General features: G+C 37.2%; 1 protein-coding gene across 1 annotated transcript; it reads left to right on the top strand.

Annotated features, from left to right (window-relative positions):
* The first annotated feature begins 16,433 nt into the window (after nt 1-16,433).
* Nucleotides 16,434-17,027, top strand: LOC109119072 (uncharacterized). Its single transcript, XM_019211385.2, has one exon. The coding sequence runs from the start codon at nt 16,434-16,436 to the stop codon at nt 17,025-17,027; it is 594 nt and encodes a 197-aa protein (XP_019066930.2).
* Nucleotides 17,028-25,347: the final 8,320 nt, after the last annotated feature.

Here is a 25,347-nt window from a genome sequence, read left to right as displayed (position 1 = left end):
CTTTGAAGGTAGTACCTCCTCCACCATTTACGTTTTATTTCGATTCCAAGCAGTATGTGTTCAACCTATTTTCATTTGATTTCCTCAGCTTCGTTCTCATTTTCTTCTCTATTTTTACTTCACTACTTTTTATTGAAAGTTTGTTTGGTTTGAAGTTGAGTTTTCCAGGTTTATTTCTTTCAATGTTTCAACCTCTAACTGATCCTCGTGTCATTTGTTTCATCGCCATAAAAAATTATATGGATTCATATGTTTAATTGGTCAAGCTCCGCTTCCGTTTGATCGTTTTTCTCTGATTTCAGGCCTAATAAGTCCTCAAGGACCAGCTAAATTCCTTCGGCATTATATATTGATTGTAATATTCTTCAGCTCAATTTTATACCCAGGAGTCTAGTAAAATCTTTGTTATTCTTTGTTCGATATAGTCTAAGATTGAAGAATGTGAAAACTATGAATGTCTATCCATCGGTTTGGCTTTTATTTTTCTTCAATTCATCATATTTTTCACTATTGCTAGGAATACCATTTCTAAACTAAATAACTAATCTCTATATTTTCCCTCTTTAATCTCTTTATAAGTTGCATTAATAACTTTAGGTGTCCCTAGTGGAAACAACTTCCCTACTTTATGTGGAAAGGGTTAAAGTTTATGTTCACTCAATCTTCATTGGACCCCACTTGTGTAACTACACCGGTATATTGTTTGTGTAGAAATTTTTTCTAAGTGGATCTCTTACATTATTATAGGCATTTATACTTGGATTAGGTTAAACAATCTAAATTACATATCTTTAGGTACAACCCCTCCCTGAACCTTCTAAAGTGGGATTCTTTATGCATCAAACTGTCCTTTTTAAATCGTCACTTAAAACTGATCTTTAATTTCAGGGTACCACAACATTTTTAAAGTAGAGAAATTTCACGACCCAAAAATGGACGTGATAATACTCGTCTTATTCCACCAAGAAAAGTAAGCCTAAAACTCAATTAGTACAATAAAATGCGGGAATTTCATAAGTTACTCAAAAGTATCCCCAAAACATTATTGTCACGTGTACAAGTCTCTAATGTATTACAATTGATTAAAAAAAACCTAGTCTCAAATGAACTTGTTTGTAGAATATAACAAGTTCATAACTAAGGAGAAATAAAGTACGATGAGACGACAAACAGCTACCTCACAAATCTCCAAGAAACATCAGACAAAGAGAAAAGAGATATCACAAAGTCCGAGCTAGCAACCTACAAAAAAATTGTAGTAGCAAGGGGTAAGTACCAAATCACACGGTACCCAGCAAGTAAACGTCTAAACAAAAGTTAAGTGGATAAATTATGAGTACTCCTTAATCACTAATCGAACCTCCACAACTACATCATGCATAAAAATCAGCCCAACCTACATTTCACAATGTTCATATCATCCAACTCATCAAAATCATTTTAACAAATTATACAACCTCAACTACAAACTGAATATTCAATAGTCACAACTTTACACAAAAGGCACTCACAATATCAGCAACACACAAGGTCAAGTTTGTCAAATAGAGGTAATAAAATATCAAATAATTCTCAACCACCAATAAAACACATAATCATCAAGAATGAAGAATGTAAAGAGATGTGATGCAATATGACACCATGACGTGATATGCCTCAGAATACCAATTTCACTCTTAACTTTATATACATGATACTTCTCGAAATACATCGAGAGTTCATGACCCATGGGGGACTTGCGAGGTCCATATACCAACACAGACAATCTCCACGTGTCTGTGCGGATGATCTCAACGCACTAACATAATAAAAAAAATCACACCGATGATCTCCACGTGCCCAAATCCTAATCATAACTTTTTTATCTCATAGATGATCTCCACGTGCCCAAATAATCATAACTCAATCTCAACACGGACAATCTCCATGTGTTAGATCTCTACTCATACCCAATCTCATGTCAATGCTTGTACACAATATGATATCAAATGAAGGAGATGATGCAACATCTCAATAAACCAAATGTCGCTATGACATATAATCACCTCAATTATCACAATTATACTGGTTCAATAAAGAACACAACCACACATACTAAATCAAATCAATAATATTTCAATTAATTCCCATATGCTTTCTCATTCTCGGATTACAATCCACATTCTATAGTAATAAACCTTCCGATTATAACACCGGAACTCGTACAATTCTCAACACATCACATACAACCAAATAATCACATTGTGTTTTATTACTCTTTTTCATCACTAGAATTAATCAATGTGGATAATAAAATCCATCACCAAGTCCCATTGCTCAAAAAAATGTACCACAAGGAACTACAGGCATTTAATACACTTAGCAAGGGTTTAGAAACCCACTTGCCTCAATCAATGAAGAATTCAATCCAAAACTTGAGTCTTCCCTTTTGTTGAACTTCAAACTCAAAGAAATGTATTCACATTAAATCACAAAAATAAGATTTTGAAATTAACAACATCCACATTATTAATTGTGTAGCCTTGACCTAAGAACCCACCCAACTCAATAACAAGTTTCTAAATCGTGATGCCAACCGATAAGTCAATCTCATATTTTCTAAAATTCAACGCTAGGGTCAAGTTCTAATAGCTCCAAATATCTTGTGTATAATGATATTCATATGGTAAAATACACCTACTTATTCAATTATATTCCTTAAAATATCATAACTTTAATTATAATGTGATAATAAAATAAAAATTTATAAATATGAAAACCATTGGTTACGAAACCAATGGTGGAACCGCATAAGGCAAGGGACCAACTCTCATGTAACCTACCTGCGAATTAGAACCCCATTTTCAAAAATATGCTGCCAACGATAAGCCAAATCTTATCCTTATTACCCCTTCATAAATAACCTTAACCTACCAATCCGAAGCTCATATATATATATATATATGCAGAAATTAATGGAAACATATGCAGGGCTATTAATTAAAGCATATGCATATGATAAATAGAAAAAAAATTAGTTGAATTTTCCTTACAGTAAGCAGTTCCTCCATCTCTAGTTCGTGCTCACGCCACGCGCAGACAGGTTAATTTCCTACTCCTCTTTTTTTTTAATATATTAATTAGGTACTAAAAGTGACAAACTCTAATAACTTATTTTAATATATGGTAAAGTAGTATAGGTATTAACTAAATTATGGTATTGCTTATTAACCACCAAATAATAAATTATTTAATATATACCCATTAATTAAATAACTGTAGTTATCGAATACTTAAAAAATTTTAAAATCAACTTCAACGACTAATTATAAATTACTTGGACAACTATCGAGAGGGTTAATACTATAAGTTTTTATGAAAAATTCTAAAGATGATTTTTTGGGTCATTACATTATCCACCACTAAAAATCATGTTCGTCCTCGAACACAAGGAAGAAGACGGAAGAATAACCAACACGACCAAAAGCCGTAGGTATGATTTTTCAAACTCGTGTTCAACTCTCTGAGGGATGATCTCATCTTTAGGACCATTCCATCAGGACCAACTATCAAGAACTGAAATTTGAATTCTACAAATAAGAAATGATTGTCAAACCACAAACTAACTCACGAACTCAATATATATCCATTGGACCATAACACAACCATCATGACAAATCTTTTTCTTATATAACAAACATAACACTCTATTGATACTGGATACAATCAATTGTGAATTTTAACCAACCACCACACACTCATAATGCACAAACCCTTACAGATCCCCTCAAGATTTTCCTTTCACAACATAATCTTTTAAACAACTTACGTTATAAAATAAAATCACTCGTATACTTCAACTATTTAAACAACGTCAAATCTTCCATAATTGAAATGATCAATTTTGATCAAAGATCTCATCATATCAAGGGACATAAGAGGATTTGTTCATCCGATCCACCACTAAGAATTCACCTGTAGATGTGGAAACACGCGTAATATAAGTAGGGATCATACTCCAAATACTACCCAATATGAAAAATATGGTTACATAAGAATATACAGAAGCAAAGTCGTATAAAACAACATATTCCTTCCATAGGGAACAGATAAATAGAATTCCATTCATCAGACTCCATCTCTCAATGTTTAACCACTCACAATCAACTAGTTTGATCCCCCACCACAACATAACCAATACTCGATTCATCAAACTCCACATATTTCTCCCAATACTCAATTTAAGTTAACACTGTTTATACAAAAATAATCATGATAACTACACCAACCATTTACCTTACTATTGAACTATTACTAATATCAAGGTCTTTTTAGCAAACGTATTGTATACTCTAAAAATTTCAAAATATAGCCCCTTTTTTTCTACATATGCATTACATGACAGATATGAGTCACAACTAAGATTGATAGAACTAATTTCAAATTTAAGTACTTTTCCATCGAGGTAAAATAACATAATCACATCCAATGTCAATGTCACAGAAACTTTCACATGTCATTTTCAACCATCACGCACCTCATGCCAAAACTCAAAGAAATATACTTGATCACTCGAATAATTCGGTATACTATAAGCTAGCTCATTAACTCTACTCACTAACAATTGCCTATGTAACACATCATACCAATCTATATTGTCCATCAATAAATTAGTTTTAATCCCCTCTAAATCCTCATTAACCTTGTATGATTGTAGGTTCATACTATTGGGTATCCGTAAGACACCTACCATAATTTGAATAAATTAGCCCCACATAACAACAAAAATATTACACACCTCACTGTTTCTGTTTTTTCACTCAAATCAAAACCCTATATTCCTAAAAATCGCTGAAAATTTCTGGTACGTCTATACCGAACAAATTCACATCGATAGTCATATATGATATTATATCTGAAAATTCATACATCCTTCAACTACGAAGATTTTATATGAGAGGTCTTATTCCTTTGTTTCTCTTATATTGTTCTTATGACACAAAAATTTTAGTACCTTTAACTCTTCAATAAATAAACTCTTGTTTCTTTGGTTGACTCGATTACCACTCTTATCCTTCGATCAACAACCCATAGTATAGTTTATCTTATACTTGAAATTAAAAAATTACATGAAATCCCATTTAGGTATAACAATCAAAAGTAACTAAATTTACTACTCAAATTATTTTGAAGTCCTTCAAAAATCCTTCATACTCAATATTATCAATCATTTCTTACCTCTTACCTTTTCATGCCTTGACAAAACACACTACCACAAATCTAAATTCATAATGGAAAACATGAATTTTGAATTCAATTATGTAACTCAATCATTTTATCTATTGACATTAGCTCATACATTGAAAATATTTACAAATTCACACATCTTAGCTTATTATTGATTGCCTATCAATCAACCTTGCCACATTCTTTCTTAAATATCCAATGGTACCTGTTACCAAACTCGAAACAATAAAAGAACCTATCACCACAATCGAGTCGAACTGTGTAGGTTCCTTTCTCAATTCTTACCCAATTTTTTTTTGATCAATCTGATAACATGTGACACTATTACTATAACGAAAGTGAAATAGATGAAATCACGTGTCCTTGAACTAAATTCTCAACTCTCTAAATATATCTTTGTCCTTTATAATTATAGTAAATATCCCTTTACTCGATTGCATCCTTCCAATGACTAAAATAGATCCCACTAATTCTTTTCCATTTATGACTCTAACTCTTTTCAATTCTATTCAAGCGGAATTTCCAACACATCCTACAACATTTCATACATTCACATTACTTATCAAATAGTGGAAAACCACAATCTTAGATGCTCGCAGGTCGTTATTGTCACGACCCAAAACGAGCCACGAGTGGCACTCACACTTATCCTCCTAGGTGAGCAAACTAATAAATCCAAACCCCAACATTTACCAGTAAATCAATTATGAGTAGTAAAAATACTGCGGAAGATCCAAAACTATTTAACATAATCAATTCAATAAACTTCTAAAGTTTATTATTTATTAATCCCAAAATCTGGAACATCTATCCTCAAATTTCTAAATCTAAGAGTATTTAAGAAGCTAAAATAGGTAAAAGAAATGGTCCATGTCCGAACTTCAAAGACATTAAGACGTGAAGGAGAGAATCCACTCCGAGCTACGAACAATAGCTCACCTTGAATTCTGATGTGCTGGAGACTGGCTAGAGTTGAGGGCGAGTTGAAGTCGATGGTGCACATGCTGCACTCCCCAAAACAACAAGAAGAAAACTACAAGTAGGGGTCAGTACAAGGAACACGTACTGAGTAGGTACCATCGGCCAACTCAAAATAGAAAGCAATATATACTGAATAATAATATAAAATCAACCACAATACTTAACAGGTGACAAACAACAAGTATAAGAACCATTGGTAACAACACCAAGCATACCTTTGAGGACTCAAGCCTCCACACCATACTCATTTAGGAAATAGGTTCTTCAAATTTGAGTATATTAACCAAATTCAAGATTCCTTCTCTTTATTATTATCGTGTCAGAACGTGACACTCCGATCCCATATACCGTGTCGGAACATGACACTCCGATCCCCTAATACGTGTCGGAATGTGACACTCCGATCCAATATTACTGTGTCGGAACGTGTCACTCAGATCCATTATTACCGTGTCGGAATGTGACACTCCGATCAATTTATCTCATTATTTTATTTCATCAAGTCTTATTTATGTCAAGGCGTCATCTTAATAGAGAGGATTTAAGATTTGAAGGTTCAACAATCTCATCATTCTAACCAACCACAACTGCACAATCAAAACATACAATCACACAATCAAGTACATAGAAGACTTTACAATACCACCCAATACATATTGATCGCTATTTAGAGTTTATCTATCACATAGAAATAAACCATAACCTACCTCCACCGAAGAATCGTGATCAAGCAAGCTACCTCCCCAATGCCTTTAAACCGTTTCAATCTGAAGTCTTAGTCACTTGATTTCTTCTTTGTTCTCTCTCTCTCGCTCGTTCTCCCTTTCTGTTATTTTTTTTAATTCTTTTCCAGATTCTTTTTCTTTTACCCTAATTATCATATAATCCATTATGATAAAAGTAACCCACTATTTATTTCCCTATTATCTTCTTTAACCCCCAAGTAAATAAATTATTGAACTTACCCCACTAATTTCATAATTATAATCATGAATAGTCCAAAACACCCATTTAAATTTTAGCGGAAATCCGACCAAGGGTGGAGTTACGCAGCTTGTGACGGTCCGTTGTATCTATGATGGTCCGTCCTGCAGGTCCGTCACAAAGTTCACAGAGTTAAATTCAGTAGTGAGGTTACGCAACTTGTGACAGTCCGTCGTATGTACGACGGTCCGTGCTGCAGCTCCGTCGTGAAGTTTAGAGAGTCGATCCCAGTACCCAGATTTCAGAGTTGAAGTGTTTTGGAACGAAGACCCTCGACGGACCGTCGTGCCTATGACGGTTCGTCCTACCTGTCGTCGAGGGTAATGAGGAGATCAGCCAAAAAAATTACATAAGTATTGGGACGACGGAGTCCATCAAAGTATTGGGATGATGGAGTCCATCACGGTCCGTCGTGACCATGATGGTCCGTCGCATGATCAATCGATCAAGTCAGTTTTTATCAAAAATAGTTCTACTGCTCGAACCGACTAAACAGGTTGTTACAATAGATACCAATTTACCCTTCGTTCGTCCTCAAACGATCACAGGAAGAAAAGCAAGGGCGAGAAAGAGTACCTGAATCTGTAAAAAGATGTGGATATCTTTCTTGCATATCAGCCTTATTCTCCCAAGTGGACTTTTCAACTGGCCGATTCTTCCACTGAACCTTGATAGGTGCAATCTCCTTTGATCTCAACTTGCGGACCTCTCTATCTAAAATAGCAACAGGTTCCTCCTAAAAAGACAAATTATCATCAAGAAGAACTGAATCCCAACTAATAATGTAGTTTCCATCCCCATGGTATTTTTTCAGCATAGACACATCAAATACCAGGTGCACTCCTGAGAGTCCTGGAGGCAATGCCAATTCGTAAGACACCTCCCCCACGCGTCAGAACTTCAAATGGACCAATATACCTCGGACTAAGCTTACCTCGCTTCCCAAACCGCATCACCCCTTTCATGGGTGAAACCTTCAGCAAGAGTTCTTCACCCTCCATAAAATCCAAGTCCCTAATCTTTCGATCTGCATATTCTTTCTGCCTGTTTAGAGCTGCTAGAAGCTTCTCCTGAATGAATTTTACTTTATCTAACGATTCCGTCAAAACATAGGTACCCCAAGGTCTCACCTCAAATACATCAAACCAACCAATGGGAGACCTACATCTCTCCCATACAGTGCCTTAATTGGGGCCATATCAATACTTGAGTGATAGCTATTATTGTATGAAAACTCTGCTAAGGGTAAGAAGTTATCCCAATGACCATAAAATTCTATCACACATGCACAACTGAATCGTTCGCTCAGACTGAACATCGGTCTGAGGTTGAAATGCAGTACTAAGATCCAACCTATTACCTAATTCAGCATACAATGTTCTCCAAAACATTAAAGTAGATTGCGTACCTCTATCTGATATGATGGAAAGTGGAACTCCATGCAATCGAACAATTTCTGAGATATAGAGTTTGGCTAACTTCTCTGCATTGTAAGTCACCTTGACCGGAATGAAGTGAGCAGACTTAGTTAATTTGTCAACAATTACCCAAAAAGAATCAAACTTACCCAATGTCTTTGGAAGACCAACCACAAAATCCATTGCAATTCTTTCCCATTTCCATTCAGGAATGGGCATTTTCTGAAGTGTTCATCTGAGCCTCTGGTGTTCATACTTTACCTGCTGACAATTTGGGTATTGGGCAACAAAATCAACAAACTCCACCAAAAATTTTTCTTTCGGTCACGATACATCTTGGTTGGACCAGGATGTATAGAATACCTTGAACTATGAGCCTCTTTAAGAATAGTGTGAATCAAATTATCAACATGGGGCACACATACCCTTCCCTTAATTCTCAAAACGTCTTCCTCATCAACTATTGCCTCTTTAGCCTCTCCTCGTAATACCATATCTCGAATTCCGCTCAGCTTCTCATCAGTAAACTATTTTCCCTTAATCTTGTCAAGAAAAGAAGATCTTGCCTCCACACAGACCAAAAATCCTCCCTTCTCTAGTACTTCAAGCCTCATAAAGTCATTAGCCACATTCTGAAACTCTCTAGCCAATGGGCTTCTAGAAACCTGTAAGTGGGCTAGAGTTCTCATGCTCCCTGCTTTTCTACTTAGAGCATCTGCCATAACATTAGATTTTCCTGGGTGATACAAAATAGTAATATCATAGTCCTTCAGTAGTTCCATCCACCTCCTCTGCCTCAAATTCAAATCTTTCTGAGTAAAGACATACTGTAAACTACGATGATCTGTATAGACTTCACACTTGACCCCATATAGATAATATCTCCATTGCTTTAATGCAAAAACAACTACAGCCAACTTCAAATTATGGGTCGGATAGTTACGTTCATGCACTTTTAATTGCCTTGAAGCATAAACAATTACATTCCTCTCCTTCATTAGAACTGCACCCAAACCAGAATAAGAGGCATCACACTAAACAATGAAATTCTTACCTTCCACTGGCAAGGTAAGAATTGGTGCAGTAGTCAACAAGGTCTTGAGGTTCTGGAAGCTTTCTTCACATTCGTCCGACCATACAAATGGAACATTCTGCTTAGTCAAATTTGTCAATTGGGAAGCAACAGAAGAAAATCCCTTGACAAATCGACGGTAGTAGCTAGCTAAACCAACAAAGCTCCTTACCTCTGTACCACTAGTGGGTCTTACCCAACTCTTCACCGCTTCAATCTTAGAAGGATCCACCATCACTCCATCCTTAGAAACCACGTGCCCCAAGAAGGACACTGAATCTATCCAAAACTCACACTTGGAGAATTTGGCATAAAGCCTTTTCTCCCTCAACAATTCCAATACAATTTTCAAATGCTCCTCATGTTCTTTCCTACTCACTGACTATATCAGTATATCATCAATAAATATAATAACAAAGAGATCCAGATATGACTTAAAAATCAAATTCATCAGGCTCATGAAAGCAGCAGGGGCATTCGTAAGCCCAAAAGACATAACTAAGAATTCATAATGCCAATACCTTGTTTGAAAAGTAGTCTTTGGCACATCTGTTGTCCGTATCTTCAATTGATGATAACCAGATCTCAAATCAATTTTTGAGAAGGTACAAGCACCTTGTAACTGATCGAACAAATCATCAATGCGGGGAATAGGATACTTGTTCTTAATTGTTACCTTATTTAGTTGCCTGTAGTCTATGCACATCCGAAAACTTCCATCCTTCTTCTTCACAAATAAAACAGGAGAACCCCAAGGGGATGCACTTGGTCTAATAAAACCTTTACCTAACAACTCCTGAAGTTGGGCCTTTAACTCCCTTAACTCAGCTGGAGCCATTCTATAAGGGGGTATGGAAATGGGGCGAGTACCCGGCTCCAGATCAATACAAAAATCAATATCCCTATCTGGTTGTCACGACCCAAAACCAAGCCGCGACCGGAACCCACACTTACCCTCCCATGTGAGCGAACCAACCAATCTAAACCTTAACATTTCAATGTAATATCAACATAAAGTAATGCGGAAGACTTAAACTCATTAATAAAAACCAATTTAATAACTATTATTTCCAAAAATCTGGAAGTCATCATCACAAGAACATCTATGATCAAATTACTAAACTAAGAGTATTCTAAGAAGCTAAAACAAATGAAAGCTAGTCCATGCCGGAACATCAAGGCATCAAGACATGAGGAAGAAGACATGTCTTGATGCCTTGATGCTCCAGCGTGGACTTGCTTTCATTTGTTTTAGCTTCTTAGAATACTCTTAGTTTAGTAATTTGATCATAGATGTTCTTGTGGTGATGACTTCCAGATATTGGGAAATAATAGTTATTGAATTGGTTTTTATTAATGAGTTTAAGTCTTCCGCATTACTTTATGTTGATATTACATTGAAATGTTAAGTTTAGATTGGTTGGTTCACTCACATAGGAGGGTAAGTGTGGGTGCCAGTCGCGGCTCGGTTTTGGGTCGTGACAAACTTTGTATTAGAGCATTAGGTTCGTTGGTCTCATCACACAAGAACGAGTCTAGTAGAGTCTTAAGGAACGGTAGGGGGACGCCTTTACTTTTCTTTGAGAGGCTATAAGACTTTAGGAAAATTCCATTCTTCTTTCTTTCTTTCGTGCTATTACTTGGGTCCAATTGGTATCTAGGTGATACAAATTGGTATCTGACCATCTTCACTCTATTTCACAGATGGTTAGAACTAGAGCAACGACTGCGCCAACATCAACATCGGCAAGACAAGAAGCGTCTAAGCCAGCCACTAGGGCTGAAGCTCGAGGAAGAGTAGCAGCAAGAGGCCGTGGTAGAGGTCGTGGGAGGACGGCCTCTAGAGGAAGAGGACGAGCACCTAGCCCGTCTGATACTAGGGCGGTGACTCCTCCACCGACTGAGGAAGTGGTAAGAGAGGGTGAGGAATGGGAGAATGAACAAGTGCAAAAATGAGGAATTGCCACCCCAACCTACCCCAGAGATGATCAATCAGGTTCTCGCTTATCTTAGTGGGTTGTCTGATCAGGGTCAGGCCCCTCCAGTGTTTTCTGCACCAACACCTCTGGTTTTAAAGGTACAACATGCAGCCACTATGGCTCCTCGTATGGATGCCTCATTGGACATAGGCACATTTCCACGTCTGACTACTGGGCCTATAATGAAAAATGATCAGCATGAACTTTTAAGTAAATTCTTGAAATTGAAACCTCCAGTCTTCAAGGGTACTGAATCTAAGGATGCTTACGATTTTCTGGTTGACTGTCATGAGCTAATACACAAGATGGGTATAGTAGAACGGTTTGGTGTTGAGTTTGTGAGTTATCAGTTTCAAGGGAACGCCAAGATGTAGTGGCGGTCACATGTTGAGTGTCAACCAACGGAGGAACTACCTATGACTTGGGCCTCATTCTCAAGCTTGGTTATGGAGAAGTATATCCCCCGGACTTTGAGGGATAGGAAAAGGGACGAGTTCTTGAGCCTAGAGCAAGGTAGGATGTCGGTCAATGTATATGAGGCTAAGTTTCGTGCACTATCCAGATATGCCACTCAACTTTGTTTCAGTCCACAAGAGCGGATTCGTCGTTTTGTTAAGGGGTTGAGGTCAGAGTTGCAAATTTCAGCCATACAGGTAGCGGCTACGGCAAAATCCTTCCAAGAAGTGGTAGATTTCGTGGTAGAGGTGGAAGGAGTGAAGCCAGATGAACTCACCATGGCATCGACATCAAAGAGGTTTCGAAAGGGAGGGTGACTACACTTCCAATCCGGTGCGTATCATCTCCTTTCTTCGTGCTTGGAAAATGGTTAGTAAAGGGTGTTTAGCTTTCTTGGCACATCTCAAGGATGACACTACCCAAGTACCTTCGAATGAGTCAGTTTCGATGGTCCGTGAGTTTCTGGATGTGTTCCCTGTAGATCTTCCTGGTATGCCACCAGATAGGGATATTGGCTTCTGTATTGATCTTGAACCGGGTACTCGCCCCATTTCTATACCCCCTTATAGAATGGCTCCCGCGGAGTTAAGAGAGTTAAAAGCACAACTTCAAGAGTTGTTGAGCAAAGGCTTCATTAGACCAAGTGCATCTCCTTGGGGTACTCCCGTTTTGTTTGTAAAGAAGAAGGATGGGAGTTTTCGGATGTGCATAGACTAACGGCAGTTGAACAAGGTAACCATAAAGAACAAGTATTCTCTTCCTCGCATTGATGACTTGTTCAATCAGTTACAAGGTGCTTGTGTCTTCTCTAACATTGACTTGAGATCCGGTTATCATCAATTGAAAATACGGGCAACGGATGTGCCAAAGACTTCTTTTAGAACCAGGTATGGGCATTATGAATTTGTAGTGATGTCTTTTGGTCTTAAGAATGCCGCTGCTGCGTTCATGAGTTTGATGAACGGGATTTTTAAGCCATATTTGGATATCTTGATGATCGTATTTATTGATGACATACTGATATACTCTAAAAGTAAGGAGGAATGTGAGGAGCATTTGGGAATGGTATTGGAAATGTTGAGGGAGAAAAAGCTTTATGCCAAGTTCTCTAAGTGTGAGTTTTGGCTAGATGCAGTGTCCTTCTTGTGGCACGTGGTTTCTAAGGATGGAGTGATGGTGGATCCTTCTAAGATTGAGACAGTGAAGAATTGGGTAAGACCTACTAATGTGTCAGAAATAAGGAGCTTTGTTGGGTAACTCTCATGATATTAGACTGTGTGGCATGCCGAGTATGGGTCTCCTTACATTTCCTAGTCTTCGAACCTATACTTCCAATATAGGGATCATGTAGGGTTCAATTACGATGTACGCTAGCATGTTTTAGGTCAATTTGGCCGGTGATTCCACATTTTTTCGGTGTGGGGAAGAAACTGGATTTCATGATGCTCACATGATTTATGTCGGTTAAAGTTGAAGTTCCCCCTGAATGAATTAGGCTAGCCTCAAATGATGTACACAATGAAATGAATGATACCCAAGGTGTTAGAATATGATAATCAATAGGTGAGCTAGACCTAAGTAATGACACTAGGTCATTCTTGATCATTGCACACAGAACCCAATGAAAGTATGAAACTACATCTTAGGTATATTTGGTGTTTTCACTAGCCTATGAACGAAATAAAGTGAAGTACATATGAATGAATGAAGCAGACTCAGTGTTTGCTAAAGAAGGCTCCGTAGTTGAGGTTCAATATGTTGAGTCCTCACTTTTGGGATGTTGTCAAGTCCACGATTCCAAAGTCTCATGTCATATCAACGAATAAAATGAAAGATGTTATGTGATATATGCAATATGTTATGTTCTTTATCTAATATTGTTGACGATCTCAAGGACGAGTGCAAGACAACTATGATGCGTGATAGCATGGACCTTTCCAGGATTATGGTCCATGTCCAACAAGTAGAGGAAAGCAGGAAGAGGAAGCCTACTATGGCATGGAACAGGTCAAGGCAAGCTGAGAAGAATATTTCAAGGTAGATTAGTATTGAAATCATGGATAAGCCCAGGTTTAAGAAGGGACTCTCCCACCAAGGGGAGTCAATTTTTTCCAAGGGTCACTATGTAGGGATTATGATCCCACAGTTAAGAGAAACGGTGAAGTAGATACACCTCAGGATAGGCCACCTTGTAGCAAGTGTGTAAAACTTCATGGAGGAGAGTGTAGGCGGTGCTCTAATGCTTGTTAGAGTTGTAGAGAACCTAGTCACATGATGAAGGATTGTCCATATACAAGAGGTCGAGAAAAAGAGACGGAAAAATTTGAACCGAATGGTTCAAGTAAAGAGGATCCAAGGGTCTAGTTTCTTCTCAGAGATTGCTTTGTTTCGGGTATCATCAGCTTAGGGTTAGGGATAGAGATATCACAAAGATAGCCTTTTGTACCCGTTATGGTTAATATGAGTTCCTAGTTATGTCATTTGGTCTCACGAATGCACTTGCTGCATTTTTGGATTTCATGAAGAACGTATTCCATGAATACCTTGACTCTTTCTTAATAGTATTCATTGACTACATTCTCATCTACTCTAAGACCAAGGAAGAGCATGAACATCATTTGAGACAAACCTTGCAGGCACTTAGACAACATCAATTGTATGCCAAATTCAGCAAGTGTAAATTCTGGCTTAGATTGGTGACATTGCAAGGTCATGTTGTGTCCGACAAAGGTGTGGAGTTAGATCCCAAGAAGACTGAAAATGTTAAGAACTTTAAAAAAACAGTTACTCGCATTTATATTGGTAGCTTTCTGGAATTGGCTTGTTACTAATGTAGGTTCGTGGAGGCTTTTTCTTCCATTGCTGCCTCACTGAGAGCTTTGACTAAGAAAAAAGCCAAGTTTTAATGGACAGAGACTTTTGAAAAGATTTTCCAGGAGCTAAAAGAAAGACACACTTCAGCCCCGGCGCTTACATTGCCTAAGTATGGTCAGAATTACACTGCTTATTGTGATGCATCTAGGTTTTGTTTGGATTGTGTTCTTATGCAGTGTGGCAAGGTGATAACTTGGTCGTCCAGACAGATCAAGGTTCATGAAAAGAATTTTCCCACTAATGACTCGGATTTGGTAGATGCTTTGTTGGCACTGAAATTGTGGAGACACTACTTGTATGGAGTTCATGTGGATATGTTCATAGACCACAAAAGTCTTCAGTACTTTCTCACAGAGAGGGAGTTGAATCTACGTAGTGGAGGTGGTTAAAGTTATTGAAGGACTATGACATGAATGTCCACTACAATCTTGGTAAGGCTAATGTTGTAGTTGATGGTTTGACTAGGATGAACATGGGAAGTACAACCAACATTAAGGATGAGAAGAAGGAGTTGGTGAAAGATATACGCATACTGGCAAGACTAGGTGTACGATTAGTTGACTCTAATAGTGGAGTGTTTCAGTTCATTCTAGTTCTGAATCATCCTTAGTAGTTGAAGTCAATGAGGGTCAGCATCTTAATCCTGTGTTGATGGAGCTGAAGGACTAAGTGTTGGTTAATATGAATGAGTCTTTTGCTTTGGGAGACTAAGGGATACTTAGGTACCAGGACAGGCTCTGTGTACCAGATGTAGACGATTTGCGGACCAGGATCATCGCAAAGGCCCATGGTTTCAGATATTCAATACATCCAGGTTCCACCAAGATATATCATGATCTTAAGTAGATCTATTGGTTGGATGACATTAAGAAGGACATTGAAGAATATGCGGACAAGTGCCCTAATTGTCAACAGGTTAAAGTAGAACATCTTAAGCTTGGCGGTCTTACTCAGATTATTGAGGTTCCTACTTGAAAATGGGAGGTCATTAATATGGACTTCGTGGTTGGTCTTCCAAGGACTAGTAGACATCATGAATCCGTATGGGTTATTATTGATAGGATGACTAAGTCTTCTCACTTTATCCCTGTGAAGTCTACTTATAGAACCGAGGATTATGCGAGACTCTACATTGATGAGATTATGAGATGGCACGGGATTCCTTTGTCTATCATTTCTTATAGAGGAGCTCAGTTCACTTCATATTTCAGGAGATCCTTCAAGAAGAGCTTAGAGACATAACTAAAGCTTCGTACTACCTTTCATACTTACACTAATGGGAAGGCGGAGCGCACCATTCATACATTAAAAGTCATGTTAAGGGCGTGTTCGATTGACTTAAGGGGTAGCTGGGACGACCATCTGCCTTTGATAGAGTTCTTGTATAATAACATCTATCACTCCAACATTGGGATTGCACCGTTTGAGGCACTATATGGTACGATGTGTAGTTGTCCAATTTGGTGGTTCGAGATTGGAGAGTCATCCATTTTGGGTCCAAATATAATTCATGAGGCCTTAGAGAAGGTGAGGGTGATTAGGGAAAGGTTTGCTACTACTTATAGTCGGCAGAAGTCTTATGCAGACAACAGAAAATGGCCGTTAGAGTTTGATCTGGGTGACCAGGTCTATTTGAAGATATCACCTGTGAAGGGGGTGATGAGGTTTGGCAAGAAAGGGAAGTTGAGTCCGAGGTATGTCGGTCCATATGAGATCCTACAGCATGTGGATGAGGTAGCCTATGAGTTGGCTTTGCCTGCGGGGCTAGCTTCTTCTCATCCTGTCTTTCATGTTTCTATGTTAAAGAAGTGCCTAGGTGATCCAGCATCGATTCTACCTGGTGAAGGTTTGGAGGTCGAAGAAGACTTGTCCTATGAGGAAGTATTTGTTGAGATTTCAGACAAACACATCAAGAGGCTAAGGAAAAAGGAGGTCGCCACAGTAAAGTTATTGTGGAGGAATCATCTTGTTGAAGGCGCTACGTGGGAGGCCAAGGCTGATATGAGATCCCGCTACCCTCATCTTTTCAGATCTTGAGGTTAGACTTCCTAGCATTAACTATAAGTTTCCTTGTCTCTCCATTTTTTGTTGCTATTGCTTGATTGTTAATACTTACTATGTTATGATATGACTGGCATTACTCTAGAAAGTTAGTAGTGTCATTCGGGGAGGAATGTTCCTAAGGGGTGGATTATGTAATAACCCTAAAAATGGATATTCTAAGTAATGCTTAATGTGTCTAGAATGCCTACGATAAGACCGGGTTCGCACGGGTTGATGCACGTAGAACCAAATCTCTGAACCCTTGCGACGGCAAAGCCATGTAACTTGGGGAGTTACTTGATGTAGGAAACGTTGGGTCCATCCATATAGGGCTCCCAAAAATAAAGATATACCCTGATGAGCCTTTATTGAACATTAAAAGGGGAAATCTTATGTTTGGAGTGTCTAGGGGTAAAATATTCTTTTTCTAGGCTATCAGTAGTATTGTAATTACCCTAAATATGTAATAAATTAATTAATTACTAAGGTGGAGGGTCATTTTTGGGAGAGAAGGCCAAAAATTTGCCTTTAAAGCAAAGTCTTGCTCTGCCCAGGTTCGAACCTAGGTGGAAGCAGAGATTTAAATTATTTTTATTTAAATTGCTAATTAATTTAATTAATTTATATTTATTAGATGATTTAAAATAAAAGGGAAATCATATTTTTTTATATTTGAAAGAGTCCTAGATGACTAAGTCTAAACTACTTCATCTCTTTGAACTCTTTTTCACATTTACATCTCTCTCTCTCTCTCTCACGTCAATATCTCTTTTCTCTTTCACATTTTCTCTGCCATAAACACAAGATCTGATCATACACTAAAAGTTCTTCACACTTAAAGAACTTTCTCGTTAAAAACATATTTAAAACATAACAAAAAAATGTTAGGCAAAGAGAGGAGCTTTTCCGTCGAGTTAGTGTTGAAGCTTTTGGACTTAGACGTAATTTTGGAGAAGGTTTGGGAAGAAAGTTCAAGGTTAAACATCAAAATAAGGTATGGGTTTTATTAATCTTGGTCCCTTTCGCAAGTCAATATTAAGGTTCATACAAATCTATTCAAAAAACTAGGGTTGTTCCCCGTTATATGTCCTTGTCACTAGATCCCATCGAATCATAGGTTGGGTATGTTTGCTAGTATAAATTAGTGATGTAATGTGTTGTCCTGATGATTATGTTTATGTATGTATGTTCGGAATTATGTGAATATATAGCATGTTGTCCGAAATTAAGTGAAAAATTATGTGTGTGCAATGTGTTGCCGTGATTTAAACTCTTGGATTCAAGTTCGGAAAATTACATGTTTATGGTTGTATTTCATGTGCACGAACTTGCTTAAATCGTGATGATCATAAGTGATGTAAAAATGCTGATTTTGACTTCAAACTAATATTCGAATGAATCCATGAAAATGCACCTAAAAAACTAACTAAAAACTACATAAAACGTCGAAACATTTAATGTGAAGGAGGTAAGAAACTAGACTGCAAAAATTTCATGCATCTTGTTGTTGAGTTTCGGCAAAGCTAAGGGGATTATCATGCTATTTAAAAATGAATTAAAATATGTGAGGCCACTGAGAATCGAACCCGTGACCTCACCATGTTAAAAGTCATTGAAATAATGTGAGAAAAAAATGTGGCATGTAGGATTCGAACCCATGTGCCTTATCCGAAAATGAAATAAAAAATATTATAAATAGTAGGAGTTGGATTTGAACCCATCACCTCTCAATCAAATTTAAGGAGGAATAAAAAAATAAAAATAAAAGATTGAGGTGTGTAAGACTCGAATCCATGACCTCTAGGCAGAACCAAGGAAAATTAAGTAGAAAAATTAAAGTGGACTGTGGGGGATCGATCCCACACCCCCTCCACCAAAAGGAGAGAAATTAAAGAGAAGGAAATTAAAAGAAAATGAGGTTTTGGGGATTCGATCCCACATCCTCTCAGTACCAATGAGCGAAATTTGAAGAGAGAAGTTACGTAAAAAATAAAATTCAATGGAGGTGTTGGGGCTCTATCTTGGGTCCCCAAGCCGTGTGGATTAACCCAAATTAAATAAAAATGTAAGTGTTTTCCAATAGATTTTCAATTGGGATACCTTCCCCAAATTTCTTATTGATACATAAGTCATACGTGACTGAATGTTCAAAGTAATGCTACCCACATAAATCAAAATCGAGATGTTGGCCTACATACAACATGCATAAGTATTGTACCACATAATCTTAGAAATATATGAATCATTTAAAGTAAATACGAGTGAAGACTCATGGATTGTATGTTTAAACTCATAAGTCTAGCATAAATTTAAAAGTAAACCTAAGATGTATGTTCTGAAATGATGAAATCCTGGAAGCTTTAATCAAGAGTGTGAAACACACTATATGGCCAAGTACATTGGCATATGATTAAATGAACAATGAAATGATGAAACCATAGGAGGGTTAAGTAAGAGTGTGAAACACACTAAATGACCAAGTGTATTAGCATGTGATGAAATGAACATTCACGTAATAAGGGGTGAGTAATTATGAAGGGCAAATGTGAAAAAGTTAATGAATGTGCTGACAACATGATAATAGGCTAATGTAAAAGATAAGAGCAATCTCGATGAGCCTAAGTAAATGTTACCAAAACGTACTCACCTATGAGAGTGTAAAGTTAATGAAGAGACCAGTCTCTATAAACACTCTAATGAAAGTATTGAGATCAATATACACTGAATACAAATGATGAGATTAGAAATCATCTATTGAGCTATGATGTGCTCATACTAGAATCCATCTTCCATGACGTATGACTTGAATGTCAACTTTATACTGAGCTCCGATACACAAGCTCTGAGCGGTGATGCCTTCATTCAGGAAGGACGGAGGTTCAAATAACTCAAATGAGATGAGACTGTCTGGCATGCCGGGTATGGGTCACCTTACATCTCCTAGTCTTCGAACCTATACTGCCAATCTAGGGATCTGGCGGTGTTCAATTTCCATGTATGCTAGAATGTTTTGTGTCACTTTGGACGGTGATTCCACCTCTTTTCGATGTGGGGGAGATACTTGATATCATGATGCTCACATGATCTATGTCGCTTAAAGTTAAAGTTCCCCATGAATGAATGAGGCCAATCTCAAATAATGTACACAATGAAATAAATAACACCAAAGGTATTAGGATATGATAATAAATAGGTGAGATAGAGTTTTGTAATGACTCTAGGTTATTCTTGGTTATTGCACAACGAACCCGATGAGAGTCTTAAAGTACATCCTATGTATAGATGGTGTTCTCACAAGCCTATACACGAAATAAAGTGAAGTACGTGTGAATGAATGAAGCCAACTCTGTCTGTGCTAAAGAAGGCTCCCTAGTTAAGGTCCCATATGTTGAGTCCTCATTTTTGGGAAGTCTTGATGTAAAGTCCATGATTCCAAAGTCTCATGGCATATGAAAGAATGATATGAAATATGTTATGTACTATATGCAATATCTTATGTTCTTTATGTAAGATGTTATGTATTGTGTGCAATATGATAAGTATGATGATGCATGTTACTCTCATGGTAATACTTTCCTAATCCAATTTTGAAAGTACACTAACTTTCCTAATCCAAATTTGGAAATTCCACTAACTTCACTTTCCATAAATCATATTGTTAGGAAAGAGTAATTCTTACTCATGCATGTCCTTTGTGTGTGATTGCATATGCCTACTTAGTACAATTGTGTAATAATCCCATCCTACTCAATATTTTTAGGTGCAGGCGCAGGTGGACGTTAGAGCTTATAAATCATCGCTGAAGCTATCCGGACGTGGAGTATTCATCAAGACTTCGTAGGACCTCATGTATTCGAGGATGCTTGCCCATTATATTCTAGCTTAGTTATAGGATTTATCTATTGGAGAATGTTCCACTAGCGTTTCTTTCTCCTTTTATACTTTGTATTGGTGCCGTTTTTGCAGGTAAAACATTTAATGCAGCATTGAACTAAATCTTTCATTTGATGATCTTAATATTAGATTGTTTATGTGAATGTTTATGAGTTAGAATAAAATGTCTTATATGAATTTTAAGTAACAAAAAGTTCAATTTTTCTGTTAAAATTAACATAGATGAAGTAAGGATGACATATGTAGGCTTCTCTGCGACCTGTGGTAGTTTGGGGCATTAACTCAAGCGAAATATCATTAATGAGAGACCTATCTAACCTTTTCCTGATTTTGTTGATTAATACCTCTATATTTTTACAAAGTAAGCTATTGACCACTAAAACCAATGTCCATAAGACCACAATCTTCAATATTAGCTATGAACTCAATGCTCTTTCTAATGTTGTAACGCACCCCTCCAAACATCTCATCAATAAGAGTTGTGATAATGTAATCCTCCATAGAACAGCAAGGTTTGTCAATACCTGCAGCCTTTTGAAGAATTTTATACCAAAGAGGCCTTTTGAGATGGTCTTTTCATTTAGCATAGTCAAATGTAATAGTGAATTGATTTTGTATCTCATTATGCTTAAAGTCACATGTAATTTGTTGTTCTTCTTCATCAGTAATAGTACAATCAATGTCACCATTCCAAAACAACCATATTTTGCCCTTACAGTTACTCACAACATTATCCATTACTAATTGAACTTTGAAATTCATCACATTAAGTCGGTCATCAAAGGGCTCAAGAATTCCAATGATAGAAAGTTTATACATTTCTCCAAGCATTTTGAGTATTTTCACAACAACTTGGGTGTTGATCCCCCTAAAATTCCATATAATTGGACAAATCATTGAGAATATATCGAGGAGAAGAGTCTAGTAGTTGGTCTTCCAGTAGTGACAGTGTTCATATCCTTATTTTTTAAATGGTATTTGTCATGTCGGAATCTTCTTTTATATAGCACTTGATTTATTTTCATCATCGAAAGTCTAATCATTTAGAGCGTTCAAGGATCTAATCATGGCATAACTAGTCTCATCATCATATTCTGTTATATATTGGTTATCTCTATCGAGTTCATCTTCTGAGTTCTCAACCTCATATTCATATATAAGAGGAGTTGAGTTGACTTGGCAACACTATTGTCTCTTATTTGAAGGATCCTTAGGTGGAGGGGTAATATATTGAGCCTGCAAAGGTGGAATGTCCAGTCCTGGATGGTCATTTACCATAATGAATTTAGTACATGGTTAATCATCCACCTTTCGCTCCTTAGCCTGTTCATTTTCCTGTAACATTTTTTGGTCTCTTGTTAGAAACTTCTCTCTTTTGTTTGCTTATATTATTTTTGCTCTTGGGAGTGTTTTCAAAATTACTGGTGCTTGCTTTGTTTCCCATACCTTTTTTTATAGAAGCTTTGTATTGTTTACTTGTAGAGCATATTTTGTGTTGTTGCCTTTCCCTTCTTCTTTTATTGTTGACCTTTCTCTTTGTTTTTTTTTAATTGTTGAACCTGTTGTTGTGTTGGTTGTTGTTTTTGAGTTTTAGTAGAGGTTGGGGCTCTAAGGTTTGGGATATGGTCAGCGTGTACCCCCTCATGAAAAACATGAGGCCAATTCCCCCTTTGGTCACCCCTTCCTGCAAGTTAGTGTGGTTCTCCTTACATCCCCCGTCCATCCCTCCATCAACATCACCAATCAGAAGAACAGGCATAGAATATTTACTGGAATTAGGTTTTGTATCTATGATACCTGAGTTTTTGTTGTTGACTCCTCCTTCTTGTACTTCTCCCTAGTTATTTTTATTATCTCTAGAATCATACCTGTTTTGTGCCTCTTTTGCTGCAACTTTATCTTTGTTTTGTACTTCTTCTCCTGTTATATTGTGCATTTTCTGCATCTTTAGCTTAGTAAAAAAATTATGATGTGGGATACTAGGCATACCTGTCTATTATGCAGTAGTTTGAGGATCTCCATTTGCTATCTAAGTAAGTGTCGTTGTAGGTTTCAAAAAAATTTAAATTCATTCTTCATGTTGCTTGTGGTTCCTCTTTTTTTGTGTTTTCCAGTCACCATCTTCTATATATTCTGGTTGTTTCTACCTGTTCCCATCCCTGTTATCTTGTTATTGTTTCTCTCCAGATTCTTTGGTTTGTCCCTTCTGGTTTCCTGCTCTTTTCCTTATTTTGGTTTTCCTTGTTTTGTTTTTATTTTCATTTTCCAGCTCCTTATATTTATACTCATCATCCCTCATTTTGTTTGCACTCCTCTATGTAATATGCCTGATGCCTGCAATATTCACAATATGGTGGAATGTTCTCATACTCAACTGGTTGCCATATTCCTATTGTGAGGTCATCCTCATCCAAACCAATCAACACATGTCAAGTTCTAGCTTTTGTCAAATCTACTGCACCTTAACTTTTGCCATGCCATCCCTTGACCCCTTTATGGATGTTATATCTATGTAAAAGACCGTACACAAATTTTTCTAACAAGTGCCACGCTAAGCCTAGTAAAAGTACCCAAATGGAGAAATAGGTGTCTCCTCTTCCAAACTAAAAGAGGGGGTGTAGGCCTGTATTCTCATGAGTTACCCTTGATGTTAATTCCTTTTTGAGTTCATACTGTGTTGTAATCTATTTCATTTTGGAGATAAATAAACACATGCCTTGAGTTATAATTTGCAATGTTGACCCCTCCACTAAATTGAGTTTGTTGGATAAAACTCTTCCTTATAAGCTCAACCTTTGGCATAGTGGTACTAAACTTTCCGACCAAGGTATATTTGCAATCTACTTCTAAGGTATTGATGTAGTCATGCATGTCATAGATCACAGCCGGGCAACTTTTTTATGTTCTTTGTTTAGGAGTTTTGATCACAATATTGGGAGTTTGAGTAGCATGGATGTGTCTTAGATGCGCAGTTAGAGTTTGAACCATTGTGTAGGGGGATGTTCATTTTCCTAATCTTTGATATTTGCATGATTTCCCGTAGAATTGTCAGCTTAATTGCCTTTGGTAATGGGGTTGTTTTGCTGACTTTTTTTGAGAGGAGGTGTAGCTTATTAAAGTTGCTAGATATCTTAAGGAAAACTTTTTGATAACTACTTTGATCATCCTTCTCTTTAGTGGGGTTCTGATGGGATTGAGAAAATTTCTCCCCTGTAGTTTTATGGTTATGGGTAGGTTGTTGTGCAGAGTTGCTCATGCTCTTCTCCTATACTTGTCCACTAATTTACACAGACCTTTATCCCATGACATAAACATTCTTATGGCCAGCAGTTTTATTATCATTAGGATGCATGTGATTAGAAATAGGGATAGAAAACTTACAATTTGCATTGCTGCCCTCGTTAAGCTTTGAGTTCTGCATCTTTTGCACTGGGGATTGTGGTTCCTGCACCTTTACATGGGAATTGTTAGGAGAATCAATAGTTTTACCTATAGTTGGAGGTATCTCATTGTTCAACATTGCATTCCCACGATTGACTCCAAAGGAAAAGTGTGAAGAGTTCTCGACTTTGATCACCTCCTTTTTTGGTTGTTCGTTGGATTTTCAAGATTTTTCTAAAATTTATTTTTGGATATGTTCCTGAGCTAGCTGGGCTGATATATTGGTAAGATGAATCTCTTTGTTCCTAGAATATAACCCATTCATGTTATCTTCCTCATTTTTCATAGGTTCAACTCTTCGCTCATCGGAAAGCTTGTGTCCGATGACTAGACCGTCCATTTTAGCTGAAATTGTTGCGAGATGAACATCACCATCATGAGAATATTCCCCTTTACTCAACTCACCATGAATACTTTAGAATGTTTCTTGATTTAAGTGCAACTATTGGACGGTCTTTTGGCTATTTCCCAAAAACTACTTCCTCATAATTTTCTATTGGGAGGATCGAATCTCTTGGATTTCGAGTATGATATACCTCTTGATGCATAGAATCATTATCCTTAGTACATGAACCTTGATTTTTTCCTATTTGATCAGAGGAAAAAAATTTTTGTTTCCCGACTAACTCACTATCATAATTCCTACTGGGCGTCGCTCCATTCTTTTGCGAATTCAAAGAGTTTGGGATCGAATTAGAGGGTGATTCATGGTAGAATTTGTTCACGTTGGTCAAGAGTTATTGTTGGAGTTTGTATGATGGTCTGAGAAAGCCCACCGATTGCTCACGCGCCATTCCGACTAGTTTACAATTAGTCATTAGGGACAGAGTTTGTACCCACTTTCTAGATTGCGGGCTAGGATTGAGAATTTAGAGAGAGAAAAAAAATTGGGAAATGAGGAAGCAATCAAATCATTTGGTAGGTACTTAGGGTTTAAGGTTATGGTTAGGTTTAGGAAAAGGTTTATGGTGTAGGGTTT

This window comes from Solanum lycopersicum, chromosome 12, assembly GCF_036512215.1.
Source record: "Solanum lycopersicum chromosome 12, SLM_r2.1".
NCBI lineage: Eukaryota > Viridiplantae > Streptophyta > Magnoliopsida > Solanales > Solanaceae > Solanum > Solanum lycopersicum.
Note: the sequence above shows the minus strand (reverse complement) of the source record. Positions and strands in the feature narration are given on the sequence as shown.